The sequence below is a fragment of the Blennius ocellaris genome, assembly GCF_963422515.1.
Source record: "Blennius ocellaris genome assembly, chromosome: 5".
In the NCBI taxonomy this organism is placed as follows: Eukaryota; Metazoa; Chordata; class Actinopteri; order Blenniiformes; family Blenniidae; genus Blennius; species Blennius ocellaris.
In genome coordinates this window covers 2,223,226-2,246,435 of record NC_137654.1, presented here as the reverse complement: position 1 = coordinate 2,246,435, position 23,210 = coordinate 2,223,226, and the positions used below count along the sequence as shown (strand labels likewise).

Genomic DNA, 23,210 nt, shown 5'->3' with positions numbered 1-23,210 from the left:
TTGAACAGAACGCTGACCGCCTCTGGGAAGCGGAGCTGCCGGAGCGCGGTCAGCGCCGGAGACCAAAGCTCCAGACTCCGGTGTCCCGGACGCACATCAGCGCCACGGCGAGCGCTATGCTAACAGGAAGCTCCAACGCCATGCAAAGTCCCTCCCCCCGGTCTCCCCCTGCCTCAAGTCGCTCTTTCACCACAAACACTAAAGTTGAGCAGCAAAGAAAATAAAATGAAAATTAAAGCTGCAAGCAGCATTGGTCGGGACCTCGAGACTGCCCGTCGGGGGGGTGGCTATGAACGGTTAATTAAAAAAAATATTATTTAAGCAAATAAAAAAAAAAAAAAAAATTTGTACTTTTATTTTGAAAAAACGGCGTCGGAACCAGCTAATTAGCTAGTGATTTGTGACCGCAGCACCCCCATTAGGCCACCTACCAAATTTCAGCTCAATCGAACAATGTTTACAAGCATGCTAACGGGCATGCTATGCCGCAAGCTAGCGGATACACCGGAAAATCTCAGTGTGGTACTCCCCAGGTTGCCCCGATCCCAAATCTGGTCTTACTTCAATTCTAGTGTGAATGACACTGCACTAATGGAACAATAAAGGTTTTTCAAAAACTTCCACCGACATGAATTATATGGCCTCAGGCCAGGCCTCCTACGGAGGTCAGTGTGTGACATGAGAGTGACCTGGTGGAGTGCCGGGCCTAGGAGGCCCGGCCTTTGTCGGCGGTGTGCGAAGGTGTGAATGATGCCATAAAGGTTTTTCACAAACTTCCACCGACATGAATGTGAGGGCCTCAGGCCAGGTCTCGTACAGGTTTTGCATGTCCTCATGACAGGAGAACATGAGACATGAGAGTGAGGTCAGGTCACATGAGAGTAACCTGACCTGAGAATGATTGGTGAGGTCACTCTCAGGTCAAACTGCAGGATATGACAGGCTGTCAATCACACAGCAGTGATGAGCCTGAAGCTACAGGAAGCTGCCCATATATGGAGTGATGCACTGACCAATCACAGTGGAGAATTTCACAGCTGCGCCGAGCGCGGACACTCTGACGTCAGAGTGAGGCAGAGAGGATTATATTAGAAGATTTTGCGAACAACTGCTCTTAATCTATACTTATCGGGGGAGTATGTGGACAAAAATACCATACTTTTGTAGGAATTTTTGTCCTCTTTAATACTGTGTGGGTTTGGAAGCAGTCAGAGGTAAACTTTGGACACCAGGGGGCGCTGTTTGGCAGGAACGGCAGATTTGGCTCCATCCGCTATAGTGTTAAGATTTCGGACGAGAAAAATGTTACTGTGTCGCTTTAACTCGTCATTCTGGGGACTTGTTTTGGAATTTTCCCCACATATGTTACATCCTCTTGTTCGGCAGGGTCTCGTGTACGTGGCGATGCCCTCGGTTTGTGGCTGAGAGTCACGGTTTGCAAACAGTTAAGAGTAGTTCGGGGAGTTCAAAATCGTTGATTTTGGGGGAGAAATTTCCGTCTCCCCATGTTAATGGATGACAGGAGCCAAAAAGGCGATTAGGGGGTGGGGAGCTTGGACGGCTAATAAAAATTAAACTGGACTAGGTAAGAAAATTTCCCTCTAGAGTTCAGTAGTAAACAATCTCCTCTATTTTTGTACATCTCAATTTAACCGATGCGACCTTCGCCCTATGAGGAGTTAAATTTTCCGTTTCTGCCTTTTTTTCCCTTTTTTGGGCGAATACCTTACATTGAAAGGCAAATAGCCGGCTTCCTGTTGTAGTTAGGTCAAAAGTTAGAGCGCGTGAGTCGTAGGGGTCGAGTAGACGAAGAAGTTTCGTATTCGCTATTTTTCTCTACGACATTCTTACGGACCGTGGCGGGTGATTGCAATTTTCTAGGTGGCGCTAGAGAGCCATTTTTGGATTTTTGGGGAATTTTTTGACGTGAGATTGTGGAGTGCCACACTTTTGACGAGTCTCCCAAATTTGGTGAGTTTTTGAGCGTGTTTAGGGGGTTCGGAGGGCCCGCACTTTTGGCGACGACGAAATCCAAAAGAGACCTGCCGTTGGCTGGGCCTAGGGCCCACCCGTTGGCGAGGTCCCTAATAAAAACAACCAGAGCGCAGCTGACCACACTGACAGCAGAGGCTTCAGCCGGCACATTAGCATATTGAGGGCGTGTCGTAAATCACTGACCAAGCAGCTCCTCAACCTCAGACCCGTTCCGTGGTCCTGTTACCCCAACGGAAGGGGAGCGGAAAAGCGGTGGCCTTTGGAGCGGTCTGGAGCGGTTTAGACCGCATTCCTGTCCTGACACGTGAACCGGAGCGGTTCAGACCGGTCTAGGCCGGCACTTTTTGTGCGGTGGAGACGGGGCTTATGTGAAGGAGATGTGTTGCACTGCAGGAGGCAGCTGGTGGTCACACTGGAGACTGACTGGTGTTCTAACCCCCTCCCCCCCCCCCCCCCCCCCCCCCCCTCAATAAAGCAAAACTGGCCTTTTATTGTGGCCATTCTAAGGGACACCTGGTCAATATTCATACTGTCTAATCAGCATCTGGATGTGCCTCACCTGTGAGCTGGGACGGATTATCTCGACAAAGGAGAAGAGCTCACCAACAGATTTGTGAACAATATTTGAGAAAAATAGGTCTTTTGTGTATATAGAAAATGTTTTACATCTTTGAGTTCAGCTCATGAAAAATGGAAGCAAAAACAAGTGTTCCATTAATATGTTTGTTCATTGTATATATATATATATGATATAAATAATTGGTTGAGCTTTAGCTCCAGCACAACTTCAACTGTGACTCCCCTCAGTTCCAGCTCCAACATTAGCTTCAGCTCCACCGACGCTGCTGAGATGGTGAAGGATACGTGTGTGCGAGGGAGTTATTTGAGTCTGGAGCTGGACTGGTGATGGTTCAACACCTGGATGTTGTGGGGCTGTTGCCTCTGTGCGGTTGGCGCTCAGGTTGAGAGAACTGAAGTGTGCAGAATGGTACCGAGTAGCGTCAGTATAATGCACAAGGCCACTGCTGTGGAAGATCTGGTTCAAGGTAGATGCTTTGTGCTTTGTCTCCTCTGGGGCTTCTCATCTTCATGGACTAGATGTCCAGGAGGCACCAGGTAGGAGGCTGGCGAGTGGAGGAACAATCTGAATGCTTCCAGAGTGCCATGAAGTGGTTCTGTGCTGAGTGAGAAGCAACTAGGAGGCAGATCCACCTCAAGCCTTCAGGTGTGGCTGGTACATTCAGCTGCTCCCTCAGATGAAAGGGAAAACTGCTCTCAGTCCATCCACTGGGCGTGTTGCTGGTTTCTGCTACATCATCCTGTGATGATGGTCTGTCTCAGCTTATGTCTTCACTGCAGACATCAGGATGCTCTTCATCGTTTCTCTCTTCAAGGCCTCCTCAGCGCCCCCTTCAGGTTGTCCTCCTCCATACATGGAGGTGTTGAGCGTCTTCACATGAAGCTGATTCCGTTTGGCTTCATGTTCCCTCGCAGCAATAAGGATTGTGTTTGTTCCACGGAAGTGGACAAAATAACTGAAATGCATCATCCAGGCATGTTCAAGATGTTTTCGTTGTGTGATTTTCAGGAGGTCTGGGTGACGGTCCTGAAGTTGGTTTTCAGTGTCGTGACAATCTTCCATCTCACGTACCTGGGCTCCATGTTCGATCCTGGACTGGATGAGCACAATGTAGAAGAGGTGAGCGCCTGGCACCGTCTACACCGGTTTCTCCAAGGTTTACAGTCAAACCTGGAACTGTAGAAGTGAGTGGGATGAAGTTGTTGGCCATCTCTGGGCAACATTTACAAATCTATAGAGTGGACAACATGGAGGTGTACATACAGTTTACACGTAGCAGTCAGACAATACAACACATGTATTTACTGTGTAGAAGCAACTGTAGTAAATATCACAAGTTCATATACCACCCCCAAAAAATGACTTATTCTGAGGCGGGTGATGGAAGTTAATGAGTCTACAATAGATAAAAATGAAAGAAAGTCTGGGCTTCCATGAGAAGGGAGGTTGTGGTTCTGCAGCTGACCTTGTCCTCCCGGTTCCAGGGGTACTCGGCCCTCCACACCATCCAGAGGTGGTCCCATCTCAACTGGGCCAGCCACTGGCTCACGTTGGCCTGCTGGATTCTCTACCTGATCATATAGCCAGTCTCTGTGGACCTGGTATGACGGGGGTTCACGGGAGTCCAGGAGAGGCTGAGTCGTGCTCGGGGTTCTGGCCTCAGGTTCTGGATGTGAAGAAGGAGGAGCTCAAGAAGTTCAGGAGGAAAACATCACAGGCTTCCTGCAACATGTGGAACAATCCTGCAAGACGAGCCAAAATGAACTGGAGAAGAAGAAATGGAAGGCAGACCTGACCAGAACAGACCTGACCAGAACAGACCTGACCAGAACAGACCAGACCTGACCAGACCTGACCAGAACAGACCAGACCTGACCAGACCTGACCTGACCTGACCTGACCTGACCAGACCTGACCTGACCTGACCTGACCTGACCTGACCTGACCAGACCTGACCTGACCAGACCAGACCAGACCTGACCAGACCAGACCTGACCAGACCTGACCAGACCTGACCAGACCTGACCTGACCTGACCTGACCTGACCAGAACAGAACAGACCTGACCAGAACAGACCTGACCAGAACAGACCTGACCAGAACAGACCAGAACAAACCTGACCAGACCAGACCTGAACAGACCTGAGCAGAACAGACCTGACCAGAACAGACCTGACCAGACCAGACCTGACCTGACCAGAACAGAACAGACCTGACCAGAACAGACCTGACCAGAACAGACCAGAACAAACCTGACCAGACCTGACCAGAACAGACCTGAGCAAAACAGACCTGACCAGAACAGACCTGACCTGACCTGACCCGACTGGACTGGACTGGACTGGACCGGACTGGACCTGACCTGACCCGACTGGACTGGACCAGACCGGACCGGACTGGACCTGACCTGACCTGACCTGACCTGACCCGACCGGACCTGACCCGACCGGACCGGACCGGACTGGACTTGACCTGACCGGATCAGAACAGACCTGACCTGACCGGACCGGACCGGACCGGACCGGACTGGACTGGACTTGACCTGACCGGATCAGAACAGACCTGACCTGACCTGACCTGACCGGACCGGACCGGACCGGACCGGACCGGACCGGACTGGACTTGACCTGACCGGATCAGAACAGACCTGATCTGACCTGACCCGACTGGACTGGACCTGACCTGACCAGAACGGACCAGAACAGACCAGAACAAACCAGACCAGACCTGAACAGACCTGACCTGACCAGAACAGACCTGAGCAAAACAGACCTGACCAGAACAGACCTGGCCAGAACAGACCTGATCTGACCTGACCTGACCTGACTGGACTGGACCAGACCGGACCGGACCAGACCGGACCTGACCCGACTGGACCGGACCGGACCGGACTGGACTTGACCTGACCGGATCAGAACAGACCTGATCTGACCTGACCCGACTGGACTGGACCAGACCAGACCGGACTGGCCCTGACCTGACTGGACTGGACCTGACCTGACCAGAACAAACCAGAACAGACCTGATCTGACCTGACCCGACTGGACCAGACCAGACCGGACTGGACCTGACCCGACTGGACCTGACCTGACCTGACCAGAACAGACCTGACCTGACCTGACCAGACCCGACTGGACCGGACCGGACTGGACCTGACCTGACCTGACCTGACCTGAACGGATCAGACTGAACCCCACTGGACCTGACCAGGCCTGACCGGAATTGACCAGACCGGAATAGACCTGACTGGACCTAAAGGGACCTGGCAAGCTTAATGCTGCTTGTATTTACTCCGAGGTCATAGGGGCCCCATGATGTTGGGAACATGGGGCCCCATGAGGAGCATTTCAAAGACAGTCAATCAGTTCTTCTCTTGTTTCACACTTTGAGCTAACAAATGTGAGCAATAAAACAATGTTCAGCAGTTTGTCACTTAAAGTATGAATCCCATCTGGTTCAGGTGTTGGGAACGTGGGGCTCCATCATGTTGGGAACGTGGGGCTCCATCATGTTGGGAACGTGGGAACGTGGGGCTTCATGGTGTTGGGAACGTGGGGCTCCATCATGTTGGGAACGTGGGGCTCCATCATGTTGGGAACGTGGGGCTCCATCATGTTGGGAACGTGGGGCTCCATCATGTTGGGAACACTGGTAGCACATCGAGCAGTTTGTCTATCAATAATGATTAAAAACTGATATATCATTATCTATAGAACTCAATCAGTGTAACAGAACCAACACCTCTTCATGCAGTGAAACAGTTCTCGGTGCTTTCAGAAGTCGCAGCACGGCTGATTTAACAGGGCGACCAAAGTGGGTCATGTGATATTTATACAGATGTTTGAGTAGCATCTTGTGTTTTCCTCCCTGCAGCTGGACGCTGGAGGAAGAATGATTAAACGAGTTAATGAACGTGATGACTCATGAGTCACCATTCAGTAGGCAAGGCAAGGCAAGGCAAATTTATTTGTATAGAACATTTCATACAAGGTAACTCGATGTGCTTTACATGATCGCCGTTTAAAATAACAGCTTAAAAATCAATAAGAACTTTAAAATTGACAGCAAAAACATTTACAATCAGCATTAAAAATGTTAGAATCATCAAGAAACACATTACATCAAAAACATGAGCAGAAATCTCCTTCAATCATACCCAGTAGAGAAAAGGCTTTAACTCTGATTTAAAATGTTCACATTGGATGCTGGTAGTTTGTTCCACTTCTTTGCAGCGTCAGTGTTTTGACTGTAAACTCTGGGCTCCACTATCTGACCTGAGATCTGAGGCCTGCTGGTTGAGACCGGACCACCGGCGTGTTCTGGACAAACCCATTCACGCCTTTATGACACTTCTTCTAAGCGTCTGGCTGGAATGGTTGTTGCTTCAGCCCACTCCTTTTGAGCAGAATGTGTACTGCTCAAATAAATAAATAAATAAAATAAAAAACCATCTATCATCTTGATTGAGGACACTGATTGGCTGGTAACAGTTCATCCTTCCCCTCCGTTGGAATAACCCATATAATGGCTTCCCTCCAAGAACAAGGACTTTTCAGCTGTCAGTTTGTCATGATCCTGTTTTCTCTCCCCTCCTGTGTCCCCCTTAGCTCCGCCCCTGTGTCCCCCTTAGCTCCGCCCCTGTGTCCCCCTTAGGCCCGCCCCTGTGTTCCCCTTAGCTCCGCCCCTGTGTCCCCCTTAGCTCCGCCCCGTGCTCTCCTGCTTCCTCCTCCAGGTCTCAGCTGTTTGTAATTGTCATCAGTGTGTATTTAGTTCCTCTCTTGTAGCTCTGGTTGCCAGTTGGTCTGAGTTCTCACACCATTCGTACCCGCCTTCATGAGGTAATCGTGTTGCCTTTGTGTTTTTTGACCTTCTGCCTGCCCGACCTCGCCTCCTGGATTTCCTCCTCTATCGCCTGCTCTGGTTATCCCCCGCCGTGGCCGATAGGCCCCGAAGGGGGATCTTGAAACAGTCTCCGTCCGTACGTCCGTCCGTTCGTACGTTTCTACCTATATCTCGTCAACCCCTGGGCCCACAGTGACCAAACTTCACATGTGGATACATCTCAGAGGGGGAAGGGATACTATGGTGACCTTGACCTAATTTGCATATTAAGTAGGTCACAGGGTCACGAAGTGCTTAAAAACACATTTTGGGCTCTGGAGGCCTAGGTTTTTGAGCTAGGGCTCTGAAATTTTATACACACATGATACACACTCCAGGGATAACCTCCAGTACACCAAGTGACCTGACCTTGACCTTGAAGATTGGTAGGGTCTGAAGTTTGCTCGTCATGGTTGCACAATACATGTATTTTCATATAAACATTTCTCCTCATTTCTCAGCAGTACCTGGGCCCACAGTCACCAAACTTCACACCTCATTTGCATATCAGGTCACAGGGTCACTAAGTGCATAAAAAACACCTTTTGGGCTCTGGAGACGTATTTTGACATAGCTTATGAAGAAGCCCTTTCAGATTCTACATAATTATCTACTAGGACCCATGGAACACCCTCTAGTGTACCAAGTGTGCTGCCTTAGAGCTGCTTTGTGAGAAAATAGAAAGCCCTCCGGCGGGGGATTAGCCCAGCAACGGCCTTCTTGTTTTGTTCTTGGACTGCCTGACTTTGCTTCTGCTGTGTTTTTGAGAATAGAACACTGTTGAACTGAGCTTCTTGTCTGCCGTGCAGTTGAGTTCACGAACCCTGACACAGTTCATGGCCCTCTGCAGAATCGGGGTTAAAGTGACCTGACATGTTTTAAACCATTCTTCAATGTACAGTCCTGCTCCTGGGGACTTGCCGGGCTTGAGATTCAAAATGGCCTTAATTATTTCCTTTCTGTTATTAAAGCAGTGTTCATCTGTTACTATTGGCAAATTTAATTCCTTTAAATCTTTAATCTTTATTACTTGTTCTCAGTTGAGCATATAGTTTTGTATTAGGCTTCAAATGATTTAGTTCTGGTCTTGTGTTTTGATCCATGTTGCTCTTGTGCGAGGATCTTCTTCACGTTGTTGGAAGTCTGGTTTCCTCGGTTCTCCAGGTCTTTGGTTTTGGCCTCCAGAACACAGATTAGTTTTGATGGCCGCCCTCAGGGCCGTTTCAGTTTCTTCTTGTGCTGTTTCCCCACAATGGGGTGTCAGCCTGGTGGGTGCAGGCCGACCCCCCATGGTGACCCTGACTACTGGACCTGGCCGGAAGGTTTCCACAGCTTTGGGAGCGTCGGAGGAAGTCGGAGTTAGTCGGGGGTTTCATCACCACCTGGAGCTTCAGACGTGCTCTTCAAGTTCCACCAAGTGGAAACATGACGAGTCCACCAGCACTGATGTTCTGGTGCTTCCTGAACGTGGCTGAATGACGAGTCTCTGGTGAGGACGTCCTCCTCTCAGGGTCCAGTGTCGTCCCATGTGACCAAGAAAGGGAGGGGTTGCCATTCACATCAAAAACACGTTTCCCTCCATTCTGCTGCCTCCCTGTCGGTTCACAAACCATTGCAAAGTCTTGTCCTGTACCTTGCTGGTTGTGAAGGTCGGGCTCAGAGGTGTGGTCTGCTCCACAGCGCCCTCTGCCTGCAGTGACTCTCACTTCCCTGCACAATCATGTCGGATTAAATTCAATGAATTTGTGGTCACGGGACTGGAATCCAGACTGGTTGACTGAACTTCAAACCTCCCAATAGATCATCCTTCATTGATCTACTCTTGACTAATGCTGATTAATGACCTGAGCGATCATTGTGCAGCTGCAGCTACAAATGTTCAATTGACAAAAACAAAAATGAAGCATTTCTAGCTTTTGTGAAATAATCTGTCTCATTTTGTTTGGTCCAGAGCCTCTTTCTTTTTTCTTTCTTTCTTTTTACTTTTTTTTGCTTCTTTTTTAAAAGGTCCAGAGCCGCCTCCTTTTTTCTTTCTTTCTTTCTGTTGCTTCTTTTTAAAAAGGTCCCGAGCCTCTCTATAATAATGAATTCGCATGGCAGCACTTTGTTGAGTTCTTTGGGCTCATGAACAAATATTGTCTGTTAACCTGCAGGGCAAAGAGATGAAACAATCCACGCTTCTCACCTGAGACTGTGACTGTTTAAAGACAGGGATGCTGCTTTTATACAGCTCAGGAACAAAAGCACCTCCTTAATGAAACAAGCCAAATTTAAATTATATCTTTCCAAACTGAACAAGAGCTTGAATGATCCTAAAAGGTTTTAGAAAACTCAAATCTATGAATGAACTGACAATCATGTCAACTTCCAAATGATTTGACCAGAGATGGACAGAATCTAAAGGAAAAGGCATCTATGTCACATTGCCTTAACTAGCAGCTGCTTGTCTTTTTGAAACAATCAATCCAAACTTCACAGACAAAATCACAACTCCTGAGGCCTGAAATCCCTGAAACTTGCAGAGATCTACTGTAAATATGCCTTCATTTAATTTGAGCCCTATTACAGCTCTCTGGGTTCACAGAGCATGAAACAGTAGGAAGCCAGGAAAGCAGCTGGTTCACACACGTTCAATTAATTGTTTTTAAATCTGGCTGCTGATTTTATTGCTGAACTTTTATCTCGTGTTTAACTTAAGTCTTTGTTGTAACAGAATTCCTAAAGTCTGTAAAATGACCTTTGTATTTCCACTTGTTAAAGGAGGACATCTCTCACAGGTAAACAACTACAGACTCATTTCTAAACTGCATACTGGCTAACACTTTGAAAAACTAGTCTATGAACAAATGAAGTTGTTTTTAGAAAACAATTGTATTTTAAACCGTTTTCAGCCGGGCTTCTCTGAAAGTTTAAAATGATTTTATTCATGCATTGAATGTTAAAAAATATTGTTTTGCACTTCCTATTGACGTCAAAGTTGTCTTCACTGATTCAACCATGTCTGTGATCTTTACTTGATGCACCGCGCTGAGATGGACTTCGCCCTTCCTGTGACCGTCACTCATTAACTGCAGCTCCTCAGGCCAATAAGGAAATGAGCAGAGGCTGCTGACAATAAACACAGTCGTCCCCTCACAGTTTCTCCAAACCAGCAGCTCTGATTTATTTGACTATATTTATTTAACATGTTGGAGAGAGAATCCAAATGGAGAAGAGGTGCAAACTGCAGCTGGATGGGGCCTGACGTCCCTCTGTCCTCAGAGTTCTTCAGCGGTGAGTAAAGCTCCTGGCTGAGCTGGTCTGGGTCTTTGCTGTGTGGACGTCTCCGGTGGACGTCTCCGGTGGACGAGTTTGGAAGGGATTCGTTCTTTTTCTGTAACCTGCAGCTGGAGCAGCTCCGGGAAGTTTCATGATTTGTAAATAAGCATTTTTTAATTTTATATATGCACATTCTCTTTCTAAATGACTCTTATCCCACAATTCAAGTTGACAAATGTTCCACCTACAGCCAAGGGAGTCTTCTCCCGCACATGGCCTTTCACTTCAGCTGAGAAATGAAGAGTTTCCAACTTCTCCTCTTTGTAAGATAATAGGAAAAAATCCAAATAATGGAGAGAAACAACTTGAAGTTATTGAAAACTCTAAAATGACAAAGTGCTGAACGGATACAGAAAGTCAAAAAACAAAAACCAGACAGTTTAAATAGGAGTCGTCCCCTGGTGTTCTCACAGATTCAATCCCCCTTAGATTGTCTTTAAATCAAATTTTAAAATGTATTAGGAAGGGGAGGGGCAGACCACAGTTAAGTGGCCTGGACCCCCCCCCCACCCTAGGCCCCGTCCACTGGCCCCTATTGTTGAATGAGGTAAGGTAAGGTAAGGTAGGAGGGGCTGAGAGGGAGAAGGTGGTGGGACCTCACTAGGACTTGGCCCAGCTGGACCCCCCCACCCCACCCCCAAGTGGCCGGCCTGGAACACGGGGACCAACACCCACCCCAACAAGGCACCACAAGAGGACCCGGGCAGGAAGCCCCCCCCACCCCACCCGACGGCCGAAGAGCAGAGTCTAGACCAGCATGGCCCAGCACGAGCCGGGCCGGAGGCCAGCGGCTAGGGAGCGTAGACCCCCCCCACCCTCACATACTCACACAAGACGACACCCATACTTATATATAGAACGCACACACACCCCCACACACACTTCCTGGCTTCCTGGTTTTTAAAGGTGCCATAGTTTCCAACATTGACAGACCCAGGAATTACACTAATTTGCCGAGATGCTGCAAAGAACTGATTAGAAGTGGAGGAATGAGCTGTAGTATGGTAAACTGTGCTAAACTGTGTTAAAGGTAAGATCAACTTCAAATAAGACAAGTTTACGATCAGAGAAAACTGCATCACCGATTGCAAATGAATAAATCATAAACCATATGACAAAGATCAAGTGTGTCCAGACACAGACTGCACAAGATTAAAAGTCCTTGAGATTTAAAAACTGCCTCGTCATGTGATCAACGGGGCAGCAGATGTGGAAATTATAATCTGCAACTATAAAGACACGTCGTATTTTAATCTGAGCCAGGAAGTCAGAAAAGGAATTGAAGAAGTTGTTGCTGTATGTGGGAGGTCAGTAGACCAGCACACCCCCCACTGTGAGAGCAGCCCAGCACACCTCACTTCAAACTCTGTGAACACATGAGAGTGATCATTGTCTGCATTTGGCGTTTTTATGAAGCACGGGGGCGAATCCTCCTCCACCACCTGATGTCCGCTTCTGCTCCTTCATAAGGCTGATGGTCTGACTTTTCTCTCTGGAGGACCATCAAAAGTCGAGAAACAGGAAGCCAACTGCTAACTGAGAGGAGCTGAAGGGACAGTCGGAACAGAAGGAGCTGAGCAGGTTTGACAGCGTTCACGTGTGATGATGGTAAAGATCTGTGGTCTCTGTGGTCTCAGCCATCCGGGGCGAGCTGTGGCTCTTCCTGATCCCGGCTGGGCTGGTCCTGATCCTACTGGGGGTCTTCCTGGAGGAGGTGGGCTTCTTCCTGCGCCAGATTCCGTCCTTCAGGCGGAAACGCCTCTACCTGTGGATCTTGGGGATGTACCCGGTAACCTGACACACAGGATGGCCTCAGCACATTGGGCCAGCAGCTTCCAGGTCTGATCTGAGGGTGTTTCCTTCCAGGTGTTTGCAGTGACCTCCCTCATCGCGCTGTACATCCCACGCTCCTCCTCCTTCTGTAACTTCCTGGCCTCTCTGTGAGTCTGCCTCTAATGGCTGCTGCAGTCACATGTTGTGTTGCTGCTGTCTGAAGGTGTGTGTCTGTGTAGGTATCACTCAATCACTCTGCTGAAGTTCATGGGACTAATCACTGATTTCTTTGGAGGAAAGGCTCGGATGCTTTCTACACTGTCTGGAAAGCAGGTGTCCCCGGATCCTTTCCCCTGCTGCTGCTGCTGCTGCCTGCCCATGGTGGCCATCACCAGGTACCCAGCAGCCACCTTGCTCTGCTGAAGGACCTTCTTCCACAACGTCCTGATGAGGATGTTGGTGTCTTTGTTCAGGATGCGACTACCTGGCATGTCAGACATGTAGACTCATGGCTCAGGTGCTCTGAAGCTGTGTGTTCCAGTTCAGATGAGGAAAGGCTGAGAAATGTTCAAATAACACAAACATCTGCAACCTGCAGCTCCTCTAGAGCTCCAGTGACCCTACAGGTCCTCCAACCAGGTTTTTCACCCACGTGACCACGTGATGTCATAAATCCATGTGCCACCATTGTGTACGTACGTGGTAGCAGTAAAGACAATCAATCAAATGCTAACACTATCATTAAACAGCAGTTAGCGGGAGTGATAAATGATTTTTTTCAGAGTGTAAATATTCAATTTAATTCAACTTTATTTATGTAGCACCAAATACAACACTGTCATTTCTAGGTGCTTTTGACAGAGAGAAAGTCAACAGATCCACGTGAGCAGTGTGAACGACGGTGGAGAGAAAAAGTCCTAACAAGGGGAGGAGAGGAGAGGGGAGAGGAGAGGAGAGGGGAGAGGAGAGGAGAGGAGAGGAGAGGAGAGGAGAGGAGAGGAGAGGAGAGGAGAGGAGAGGAGAGGAGAGGAGAGGAGAGGAGAGGAGAGGAGAGGGGAGGGGAGGGGAGGGGAGGGGAGGGGAGGGGAGGGGAGGGGAGGGGAGAACACTAGTTCATCGTTCCTCTATACGCCTGTTAGGTAAAAAACCTGCAAGAATGAAAAGAGAGACAATCCCAGTATGGAGAGCAATAAAGAGTCAAAACAACAAGTCAGCTTGTACAAGGAAGAGAAATGAATCACCTCAGGAGCTGAAGTTCACCGATCTGCCCCCATCTTCATTTCTCTGCCCCGTTTTATTCAAAGTAGGAGGTTACATTTTCATACACAGACAAAGCAGGTTAACACTGGCCTGTGTGTGTGTGTGTGTGTGTGTGTGTGTGTGTGTGTGTGTGTGTGTGTGTGTGTGTGTGTGTGTGTGTGTGTGTGTGTGTGTGTGTGTGTGTGTGTGTGTGTGTGTGTGTGTGTGTGTGTGTGTGTGTGTGTGTGTGTGTGTGTGTGTGTGTGTGTGTGTGTGTGTGTGTGCTTCCACTTCTATATGGTTCACACAGTTGAAGCAGGAGTCTCAGATAAGACGTCCCCCGGCCCAGAGGCCAGAGACCTTGAAGAGTCTCAGAGTGGTACAGTTTCAATAATACAAAGACTCGTGGCCTTGCAGGTGTGAAACAGTGAACAGTGGTTATAATAGACATGCATGAAACAACGATAACTTACATAATGTTAATTCCCATTATATCAAGTACTAATAATAAACATAAAGTACAAATTTACCTAACAACGCCTGACGGGTGGTAGTGATGACGGGCGGTAGTGATGACGGGCGGTAGTGATGACGGGCGGTCGTGATGACGGGCGGTCGTGATGACGGGTGGTAGTGATGACGGGCGGTCGTGATGACGGGCGGTCGTGATGACGGGCGGTCGTGATGACGGGCGGTCGTGATGACGGGCGGTCGTGATGACGGGCGGTCGTGATGACGGGCGGTAGTGATGACGGGCGGTAGTGATGACGGGCGGTAGTGATGACGGGCGGTCGTGATGACGGGCGGTAGTGATGACGGGCGGTCGTGATGACGGGCGGTCGTGATGACGGGCGGTCGTGATGACGGGCGGTAGTGATGACGGGCGGTCGTGATGACGGGCGGTCGTGATGACGGGCGGTAGTGATGACGGGCGGTAGTGATGACGGGCGGTCGTGATGACGGGCGGTAGTGATGACGGGCGGTAGTGATGACGGGCGGTCGTGATGACGGGTGGTAGTGATGACGGGCGGTCGTGATGACGGGCGGTCGTGATGACGGGCGGTCGTGATGACGGGCGGTAGTGATGACGGGCGGTCGTGATGACGGGCGGTCGTGATGACGGGCGGTCGTGATGACGGGCGGTCGTGATGACGGGCGGTAGTGATGACGGGCGGTCGTGATGACGGGCGGTCGTGATGACGGGCGGTAGTGATGACGGGCGGTAGTGATGACGGGCGGTCGTGATGACGGGCGGTAGTGATGACGGGCGGTAGTGATGACGGGCGGTAGTGATGACGGGCGGTCGTGATGACGGGCGGTAGTGATGACGGGCGGTAGTGATGACGGGCGGTCGTGATGACGGGCGGTCGTGATGACGGGCGGTAGTGATGACGGGCGGTAGTGATGACGGGCGGTCGTGATGACGGGCGGTCGTGATGACGGGCGGTAGTGATGACGGGCGGTCGTGATGACGGGCGGTAGTGATGACGGGCGGTCGTGATGACGGGCGGTCGTGATGACGGGCGGTAGTGATGACGGGCGGTAGTGATGACGGGCGGTCGTGATGACGGGTGGTAGTGATGACGGGTGGTCGTGATGACGGGTGGTCGTGATGACGGGCGGTAGTGATGACGGGCGGTAGTGATGACGGGCGGTCGTGATGACGGGCGGTCGTGATGACGGGCGGTCGTGATGACGGGCGGTAGTGATGACGGGCGGTCGTGATGACGGGTGGTCGTGATGACGGGCGGTCGTGATGACGGGTGGTAGTGATGATGGTCACTCTCAACAAGTCCACAATATTAAAATATCTCATCTGTGGTAAACACTCCGTTATTGTTGACGTACGCTGCTTTGCAAACTCTGGTTGTTTGTTGACTCAATGTATTGAAACGTCTTGTGATGAGGTTCAGACTCTTCTCTCAGGAAGAGGAGAGGAAACGGTCCAGCTGAGCAGCAGGAGCACAGAGAAAACAAGCTTTCGGCTTCGCGGAGCTGCAGCAACAACTTCTGCGTTCTTCCAGCCATGATTTTTGCGTCATGATTTTACATTTCTACGTGGTTACATGGCATTCACAACCCCTACATTTGACCGCGCTCTCTGTAGTGGGGCCGCGCAACACAGTTGGGTCTGGGTGCACTTTGCCTTACTGTTTGGAAGTGGGTCATTCCCAAACCTTGCCGTCCTATGCAAGGCGCTCCAATGTTGTCCTTGAGCTTCAGGTTCTCTTCAGCCCTGATCCAGAGATACAGATTCTCCCACTTTCGCCCAGACCTTGTTGTTATTCCAGCTCCTCTGACTTTGCTGTCTTTAGAGTCTCTGAAGGTCATGGTCAACCTGCACTGGGCTACTTGAAATTCCTCAACCAGAGAAGAGAGGGGCAGTTGTAGTTGTCCAGACCTAATGTACAGCCTGACTGATGTGAAACAAGGTGGGCTTCCCAGCCACTTCCAGAGGTGTGAGTGAATGTTGAGCTCCGCTCCTTCCACCACCAGTGGGACGGCGTAAACAGTCAGCAGCCACGTCAATCTACGAAGTAGGCCATGTTGATATAGCCAAGCTTTGAACTTCCCTGGGAGGCCTGCCTTATTGATTTTCTTCAGCCAGACCGCCACTTGATTCTCAGTGGTGCGGACATTGTTGTGGTTCTTGAGCGATTCATCGTACCACTTGCTCAGATGTATAATGGGATTGTGTTTGATGGAGGGTGTGAGCTCACCGTGAATGGCCAGGTTATACTCAACGGAGATGTTGCCCTTTCTAATAATCAAGCTTCTTGATTTCCTCAGCTTGAATGTCATTCTTGCCCATGTGACCATCTCTTCAAGCTTTGATCAGACCCATCGAGCTTGGACATGGGATGATGTTGTAATCGTGAGGTCATCCCTGTACCCTCTGATGGCTGGCTGCCTAATCCCAGTGTCCATCATGGGTCCTCTTGTTCCCTTCTCTCCTGCCTGGAGCAGAAGGTTCATACCCATGACAAACCAGATGGAGGACACAGTGCATCCTGTGGCATCCAGAGAAACCTGGAATACCCCCTTTTCGATGGAGGTGTTAACATATCCGTTTTCGATCATGTATGCTGACAGCCTCTTTGACACAACTGAGAAGAAGATTTTGCATTCAGTACTGAGTATTAAATAATGAATTACGCTTTGCACATTTTTAACTTGAATGTTTTCAAAAGTCTGACACACTTTAACACTTTCACTGCTCCTCTAACAACTGACTGATCTTTGACTCTGCAGCAGTAGCCGTGGTTGGATGATGGCCGCGGTCCTGCAGCTCTCTGTGGTGCGCAGCATCCTCTTCTTCATCACTCTGGTTCTGTGGACCGATGAGCAGTATGACTACGGAGACGTGAGTCCTGTAATACTCATCCACCGGAACTCTTTCTCCACCAGAGATCATCTCCCACACCCAATCCTCAAGTTAAATCTTACTGAGAACTGCAACCTGTGTCCAAAGGTTTTTATCCTTTTACACAAAGGAAACTCATCTGAGGCCACAAAACATGTTCAGCCGTCCCAGAATCTCAGCTTAATAACATTTGAAAAACAACTTTGAACAGTTTATTTATCATCCCTTTGAGATGTAATGAAACTTTCAGCCTGTTTATCACTTTTTGCAGGGTCAGATGTGAGTCAGTAATTTGTGTATTTTGTTCCTGTCAGGAGAACATTCTAGTAAAACTTCAGGAAACAAAGTACACAGGAATCAGACTGAAAGCAACTGAAAAGTTTATTCTTACGATGAGTCAATGAGAGTCAAATGTCCCAGTAAAACCGTGTGTCCAGGAATCTTGCCTAATTATTCCTTCGGCAGATCAGCCTTCAGACTTCATTCTTTATGAGACAAAACAACTTTCTAATAACGCCCCCTCCTGTTTGAACTTGAATTGAAGAAAAAAGATGAAAACTTCCAAGCCGCCTGAACTGTGAAGGTGAAAAACCTGTCAGAGTGACTGATGTCACGTAACAGGAACATTCCCCCAGGCTCCCTGAGCACCCATCCAACCCCAGTGATGCAACACGAACGCCCCGTTTCCACCGCACAACAAGTGTGGGCATAGACCGGTATAGTCCGGTATAGACCGGTATAGTCCGGTATAGTCCGGTATAGACCGGTATAGACCGGTATAGTCCGGTATAGACCGGTATAGTCCGGTATAGACCGGTATAGTCCAGTATAGTCCGGTATAGACCGGTATAGTCCGGTATAGTCCGGTATAGACCGGTATAGTCCGGTATAGACCGGTATAGTCCGGTATAGACCGGTATAGTCCGGTATAGTCCGGTATAGACCGGTATAGTCCGGTATAGTCCAGCATAGTCCGGTATAGTCCGGTATAGTCCGGTATAGACCGGTATAGTCCGGTATAGTCCGGTATAGACCGGTATAGTCTGGTATAGTCCGGTATAGACCGGTATAGTCTGGTATAGACTGGTATAGTCCGGTATAGTTCGGTATAGTCCGGTATAGACCGGTATAGTCCGGTATAGACCGGTATAGTCTGGTATAGTCCGGTATAGTCTGGTATAGACTGGTATAGTCCGGTATAGACCGGTATAGACCGGTATAGTCCGGTATAGTTCAGTATAGACCGGTATAGACCGGTATAGTCTGGTATAGTCCGGTATAGTCTGGTATAGACTGGTATAGTCCGGTATAGACCGGTATAGACCGGTATAGACCGTTACGGTTCGCATTTCCAGGAATTTGTGATTTTCCGGAAACAACCACTCCAAAGGCGGTGCTTTTCCTTTCTTTTTCTTTTTTTTTTTTTTTGTTAAAACATTTTTTAAATACAGTCATTCCTAGGTGCTTTTATGGAGAAAATAGAAAAACCCAACATATCCACATGAGCAGCAGGTTTGTTTGCGACTGTGGAAAGAAAAAGTCCTCCAACAGGAAGAACCTTTGTAGAAACCAGAGTCAGAATGTTTCCTAGGTTTATAGAAACAACGTGTCTTCAGCTCTGTGAACCTTCATGTTGCTTTCAGGTGGATTCGGTCAATCCCAATCTGTACGTGAACGCCATCATTGGTGTGTCCACCATGGTGTCCTTCTACGGCCACCTTCTGTTCTACAAAGCCACCAAGAACACCCTGCACGGCTTCGGGCTGCGAGCCAAGTTCATATGTGTGGTGCTGGTTCTGGTTCTCTGTGGCCTGCAGAGCAGCATCCTGGAGACTCTGGGCGCCCTGGAGGTTTTCCCATGCTCGCCTCCATTTTCTGTCCTGACCAGGTCCCAGCGTGAGTATGACTGTCCAGACACACAGCAGCCTGACACCTGAGTTTACTCACCAAGATCTTTGCTGTCCAACATTACCTTTGCGAAATAGTAAAGAATAAAGAATGTGACATATCTTTCTACGTGAGAGAGAAACAAAGGTAATAACATCACATGGTAAATACATACATAGAGGCTGTCACACATTTGCTGAAAAAATTGTCTCTCATCCTCTTGTTCTGTCCCCTCTGTCCACTCCTGGGTGAGACAGTGTCTCCAGAGGTGAGGTCAAAAGCACATATCTTAAATCAACAGAGTGATGATACTTTTAATCGCCTCTGAACAGCTTTGATTTTGGTGATTATCAACCCATAAACCATCCTAATGTAATATATTACATATTATTAGTTACTGTTATTTGAAAGTAATCATTTGCATTACAATATTACTGTATCTGAATTGCAATGTGTTATACTACTTTTGCATTATGTTTGACGAAAGTAATGAAATAACCACAGAAATATAAAAACATAGTTGATTGCAGCTGATCCTACATTCAGTGGAGAGTGATGGAGCCTCCTGACTGTGGGCCCCTAAAGCTCTTTACCACTTCATATAGTAGACACGGTAAAGGCTCCATGGCACGTTACAACAACCATCAGAATCAACCAGCAGACAAAAGGAACATGGTCTGGTGAGTTAGTCTGGGCTGAATCATATAAACACCACATGTGGGATGTAACCTGCAGCCTGATGACATGGCAAGACACAAGAGCTCTTCATCTGTTCCTTTATTCTCTTTTAATTCAAGCTAACAGCACAAACATGACCTGCACTGAACAGACTTAACAACTCAACTCAAAACAGCCATAGAAAGGAAAAGCAGCTAAAAATAGTTTAAATAGATCAAATCACCAAAAAAGGCCAAAATAGCTGTACAAGTTGTACTTCTGAAACTCCAGGGATGCAACTTGCAATACAGGGTTTGAATGTAAAAGTCATATTAAAAGTCAAACATGTTGTTAAGAGTGTTTAAAATGTTTTCTGAGTAATAAAGGTTGTCGAAAATCTAAATATTTTCTGTGCCGTTTCAAATGAGGAACTGCAGAATAATCTGATATGTGAGCGACAGGTCGACACAACTTATCAGCAAAAAATGTTTAAAGGTCCTGAAATCATCTGTGTCTTGCTGCATTGTCAGCAGTCAAGCCCAGTTTCCCCGATACCGACTCCTGTGTGTTGTGTGTTGGCCTCAGTCATATATCACTACAGTGTCATTGTGGAGATGTTCTGCATCGGCCTGTACGCTCGACACACTTTCCGGAAGGTGGAGCCCGGTCAGCTGGCGGATGTGGAGGAGCCGGTCTGTGAGCTGCAGATGGAGAAGGCCGTTCAGACAGAAGACGTTCAGCTGCCTCACCTGAAACCATCAGAGGAGGGCTGGTCTGCTTCCAATCCTGCTTACAGCAGCGACAGCGAGGACAGCCTCTGCAAGATCGAGCACAAACCTCTGGATGGGTTCTTCTTCCCTCAGACTACAGGAGGTCAGCGCACACACACAGTCCACACCGAGGAGCTGCAGCCTGCAGAGGGACGCCATTGTCACATCACAGCTGAGAGCGAGAAGCAGGATTTCAACAGTGTGACTGTGGTGTGACGTGGTGTGACGTAGTGTGACTGTGGTGTGACGTGGTGTGACGTGGTGTGACTGTGGTGTGACGTGGTGTGACTGTGGTGTGACGTGGTGTGACTGTGGTGTGACTGTGGTGTGACGTGGTGTGACTGTGGTGTGACTGTGGTGTGACGTAGTGTGACGTGGTATGATGTAGTGTGACGGTGGTGTGACTGTGGTGTGACTGTGGTGTGACTGTGGTGTGACGTAGTGTGACGTGGTATGACGTAGTGTGACGTGGTGTGACTGTAGTGTGACTGTGGTGTGACTGTGGTGTGACTGTGGTGTGACGTGATGTGACTGTGGTGTGACGTGGTGTGACTGTGGTGTGACGTGGTGTGACTGTGGTGTGACATGGTGTGACTGTGGTGTGACGTGGTGTGACGGTGGTGTGACTGTGGTGTGACGTGGTCTGACTGTGGTGTGACGTGGTGTGACTGTGGTGTGACTGTGGTGTGACGTGGTGTGACTGTGGTGTGACGTGGTGTGACTGTGGTGTGACGTGGTGTGACGGTGGTGTGACGTGGTGTGACTGTGGTGTGACGTGGTGTGACTGTGGTGTGACGGTGGTGTGACGTAGTGTGACGGTGGTGTGACGTGGTGTGACTGTGGTGTGACGTGGTGTGACGTAGTGTGACTGTGGTGTGACGTAGTGTGACGGTGGTGTGACTGTGGTGTGACGTAGTGTGACTGTGGTGTGACGTAGTGTGACGTGGTGTGACTGTGGTGTGACGTAGTGTGACTGTGGTGTGACGTGGTGTGACTGTGGTGTGACGGTGGTGTGACGGTGGTGTGACGTGGTGTGACGGTGGTGTGACTGTGGTGTGACTGTGGTGTGACTGTGGTGTGACGGTGGTGTGACGTGGTGTGACTGTGGTGTGACTGTAGTGTGACTGTGGTGTGACGTGGTGTGACGTAGTGTGACTGTGGTGTGACTGTGGTGTGACGGTGGTGTGACGTGGTGTGACTGTGGTGTGACGGTGGTGTGACGTAGTGTGACTGTGGTGTGACGTAGTGTGACTGTGGTGTGACTGTGGTGTGACGGTGGTGTGACGTGGTGTGACTGTGGTGTGACGGTGGTGTGACGGTGGTGTGACGTAGTGTGACGGTGGTGTGACTGTGGTGTGACGTAGTGTGACTGTGGTGTGACTGTGGTGTGACTGTGGTGTGACGTGGTGTGACTGTGGTGTGACGGTGGTGTGACGTAGTGTGACGGTGGTGTGACTGTGGTGTGACGTAGTGTGACTGTGGTGTGACGTAGTGTGACGTGGTGTGACTGTGGTGTGACGTAGTGTGACGTGGTGTGACTGTGGTGTGACGTAGTGTGACTGTGGTGTGACTGTGGTGTGACGTGGTGTGACGGTGGTGTGACTGTGGTGTGATGTGGTGTGACTGTGGTGTGACTGTGGTGTGACTGTAGTGTGACTGTGGTGTGACTGTGGTGTGACGGTGGTGTGACGGTGGTGTGACTGTGGTGTGACGTGGTGTGACTGTGGTGTGACGGTGGTGTGACGGTGGTGTGATGTGGTGTGACTGTGGTGTGACTGTAGTGTGACTGTGGTGTGACTGTGGTGTGACGGTGGTGTGACGGTGGTGTGATGTGGTGTGACTGTGGTGTGACTGTGGTGTGACTGTAGTGTGACTGTGGTGTGACTGTGGTGTGACTGTGGTGTGACGTGGTGTGACTGTGGTGTGACGGTGGTGTGACGGTGGTGTGATGTGGTGTGACTGTGGTGTGACTGTGGTGTGACTGTAGTGTGACTGTGGTGTGACGGTGGTGTGACGTGGTGTGACTGTGGTGTGACTGTAGTGTGACTGTGGTGTGACGTGGTGTGACGTAGTGTGACTGTGGTGTGACTGTGGTGTGACGGTGGTGTGACGTGGTGTGACTGTGGTGTGACGGTGGTGTGACGGTGGTGTGACGTGGTGTGACTGTGGTGTGACTGTGGTGTGACTGTAGTGTGACTGTGGTGTGACTGTGGTGTGACGGTGGTGTGACGGTGGTGTGACGTGGTGTGACTGTGGTGTGACGGTGGTGTGACGTGGTGTGACGGTGGTGTGACTGTGGTGTGACTGTAGTGTGACTGTGGTGTGACTGTGGTGTGACGGTGGTGTGACGTGGTGTGACTGTAGTGTGACTGTGGTGTGACGAGGTGTGACGGTGGTGTGACGTGGTGTGACGTGGTGTGACGTAGTGTGACGGTGGTGTTCTTCTCTTTTCCAAGTCCAGTTGATTTGCTGTAACCCCCCAATACCTTGGATGACTTCCTCCACAAACACACCAGATTCCTTTTTTACAGCCTGAGCATTGAAAGAGCAAGGACAATATTGTACCTGAAGGAATTGTAATTGGGACTGAGCCTGAAACGTAAGGACTCCTCTTGAAGCAAGGATCCAGTCCTCCTGTGTTTGCCTACGTCTGTCAACCCCGTGGAGGAGATCTTGTGATAATTAACCGCGAGAAGTGGAAAGTCTCACCGGTGCCTGGACATGTCTATAATAGTAGATCGTTAGAA

General features: G+C 49.3%; 2 protein-coding genes across 3 annotated transcripts in view; both read left to right on the top strand.

The window, feature by feature from the left end:
* LOC308130677 (protein-serine O-palmitoleoyltransferase porcupine-like) overlaps positions 1-6,003 on the top strand; it is a 32,293-nt gene extending 26,290 nt beyond the window's left edge. For both annotated transcript variants that reach the window (XM_080497102.1, XM_080497103.1), the window contains exons 12-13: positions 3,584-3,694; positions 4,060-6,003. In XM_080497102.1, coding sequence (XP_080353228.1) covers positions 3,584-3,694; positions 4,060-4,158 — 210 coding nt within the window. In that variant the 3' untranslated portion in view covers positions 4,159-6,003. The remainder of the gene's footprint in view (positions 1-3,583; positions 3,695-4,059) is intronic.
* Positions 6,004-10,640: 4,637 nt separating this feature from the next.
* On the top strand, positions 10,641-20,679 carry LOC308130130 (organic solute transporter subunit alpha; the record flags this gene model as incomplete). The annotated part of the gene is made up of 7 exons (XM_080496330.1): positions 10,641-10,728; positions 12,411-12,562; positions 12,640-12,713; positions 12,786-12,941; positions 17,038-17,149; positions 18,793-19,045; positions 20,279-20,679. 7 exons carry the CDS (start codon positions 10,641-10,643, stop codon positions 20,677-20,679), a joined length of 1,236 nt encoding a protein of 411 aa, XP_080352456.1.
* Between the last annotated feature and the right edge of the window lie 2,531 nt (positions 20,680-23,210).